We start from the raw sequence: 1,974 nt of genomic DNA, 5'->3' as shown, positions 1-1,974 counted from the left end.
CCGTCTCGTGCAATCCGCTGAATTAAGTCAGAGTGGATGATAGGAGTTGGGCAACATTGACATATTCTGTTCTCAATGTCAAGACAATTCAATGCCGTTCGCGAATCCTTTTCCCAGTGCTTTATAACATTTTCGACCAATCGCCTCTCAGTGCGTTTGTCTTCCTCGCGAATCGAGTAGTCATACACGTCAACTGACTTCTCACGGCTCTTCTCCATAAAAGCCCAAAATGTATCCCAAGATATTTCTGGATGACTGATGGAGCGAGTAGCAGTTGACTGAAAAAGAAGTGGACGGGAAAATTGCAGTTCAAGATGCCTTGTTAAGCTTTCACTCCTGTCGAAAGTGATAACATCTTCCGCCACTAATGATGGATCGTGATAGAGAGCAATGATCAAGTCGAGACCACCCCGTTGAAACTGGGCTCTAAGATTTTCTGTGTTTTGAGATCGGGTATTAGCCCATCTTGCAGTTTGATCGAGTTTCTGAATAAACGAACGCAAAGATTCGGCGCCTGGGTTGTTGGGTGTGTTGAAATTAAGATCGTAAGTCCCCCAACCAGGAACTAATATTTTTTCAAGTTGGTGTGTCTTCTGCCGCTTTCGGTTGCTTGAAGCTGCCCAGCGTCCGGTATTAGTATCGTCAAATGCGGGGGAGTTTGACATGGCTAATAAACTGTGAGGACTTCGTGGAATATTCGTCAAAGGTTGTCAAAATTTGGGCTTGATGAGTTGTGGTTGACAGGAATACGACAGCTGACCAGTGTTGTCCAGTGAGCACAGACCATGCCCACTGGGCGCAGAAAAAGCCCATTGGGCACAGTATACTACCTGGAATTGGGGCTAAAATCAGACAGACGACGAATTTGTGACAGACCGAGGACCGTGCCCATTGGGCGCACATTATACCAACTGGGCGCGCACTATGCCAAGCGGGTACAAACGGACCATCTCGGAAATGAAAACGCCATCCCCGTCACCTTCGGCCGCCACGTAGATAATCCCGCCTCACGATCCGGGCCGCAAGGAGTTCGACGAGCTCAGACCCTTCCTTTTTCTTTCCCTTTTCTGATTTGGCTATTGTCTCTAACATTACGGATAGGTCTATCCTCCTCGTTTCGACCCTTCCTGTATTTTCTCTTCCCGGTTCAATTTCTGCGTACATGTCTTTGGCATTCGTCCTCCTCGAGCCACTCGACAGTTCAGATGACCGTCTGTACTCAAGCACACAGTGATTGTGAGGTAAAGATATCCAACTGCGTCACAGCACGGCTACCGAATTTGTGGAACATTCGAAAGGTTGTCTTTGCTGGTATTCTTCCAGTTGGGGCCTTTTGTCGTTTCAAACCCCTCCTATCTCCAGCACGTATCTAGCTATGGCTACTTTTATGGTGGTGTAAGTTAGAAGTCCAAGATTTAATGCACACATATACCTTGAAGAAGTTTCAAACGGCATTCAACCTGGACTTGGAGGTCAACTCGAGTGTCAAGCTACCCATTCAGTACTCAGACCGTCTCAACCATATGGGATTGGATGTCGGTAGGCTGCATCTCTTCTCTTCGTTTTTCCCTCTTTTATTAAAACATGCCATTTCTAACTGTGCTCTATAAATAGATACAACAACATCTCATGAAAGGGTATAAGAATATCCGTTCGCGCATCCGACCCATCGAGGCGATCTTTCCCTTATTGCAGAAGCTTCCAAACAACCCTGAGCCACCGTATCCCATGTTTTCATGTCGCCTTCCTGAAGCCCGTCAGTATTTATAAACCACACTTACTCCTGTGAAGGTTTCAATATCCGGCGATTAATGGAGGAGGACTTTAGGAACTCGTCACAGTCAGTTAGTTGGCTTTTGAATATATCCGTGTCTTGCTCGGTTCTTCCCTTTATATTCACCTTCTAGAGGCAACCCTGGCCAAAACAGCTGGCCTCGGAAGCGCTCATACGAGGAATAGATCCATTGACTGGCG

The 1,974-nt window shown here is 46.7% G+C and overlaps 1 protein-coding gene across 1 annotated transcript; it reads left to right on the top strand.

Annotated features, from left to right (window-relative positions):
- Positions 1-924: 924 nt before the first annotated feature.
- BDV37DRAFT_290026 (uncharacterized protein) lies at positions 925-1,234 on the top strand (the record flags this gene model as incomplete). Its single annotated transcript, XM_032088623.1, has 2 exons — positions 925-992; positions 1,102-1,234. The coding sequence occupies 2 exons, from the start codon at positions 925-927 to the stop codon at positions 1,232-1,234; spliced, it is 201 nt and encodes a 66-aa protein (XP_031934075.1).
- Between the last annotated feature and the right edge of the window lie 740 nt (positions 1,235-1,974).

The sequence above is a fragment of the Aspergillus pseudonomiae genome (genome assembly GCF_009193645.1).
Source record: "Aspergillus pseudonomiae strain CBS 119388 unplaced genomic scaffold BDV37scaffold_304, whole genome shotgun sequence".
Lineage (NCBI taxonomy): Eukaryota > Fungi > Ascomycota > Eurotiomycetes > Eurotiales > Aspergillaceae > Aspergillus > Aspergillus pseudonomiae.
The sequence above is the reverse complement of the archived record's forward strand: the minus strand, read 5'-3'. Positions and strand labels throughout refer to the sequence as shown.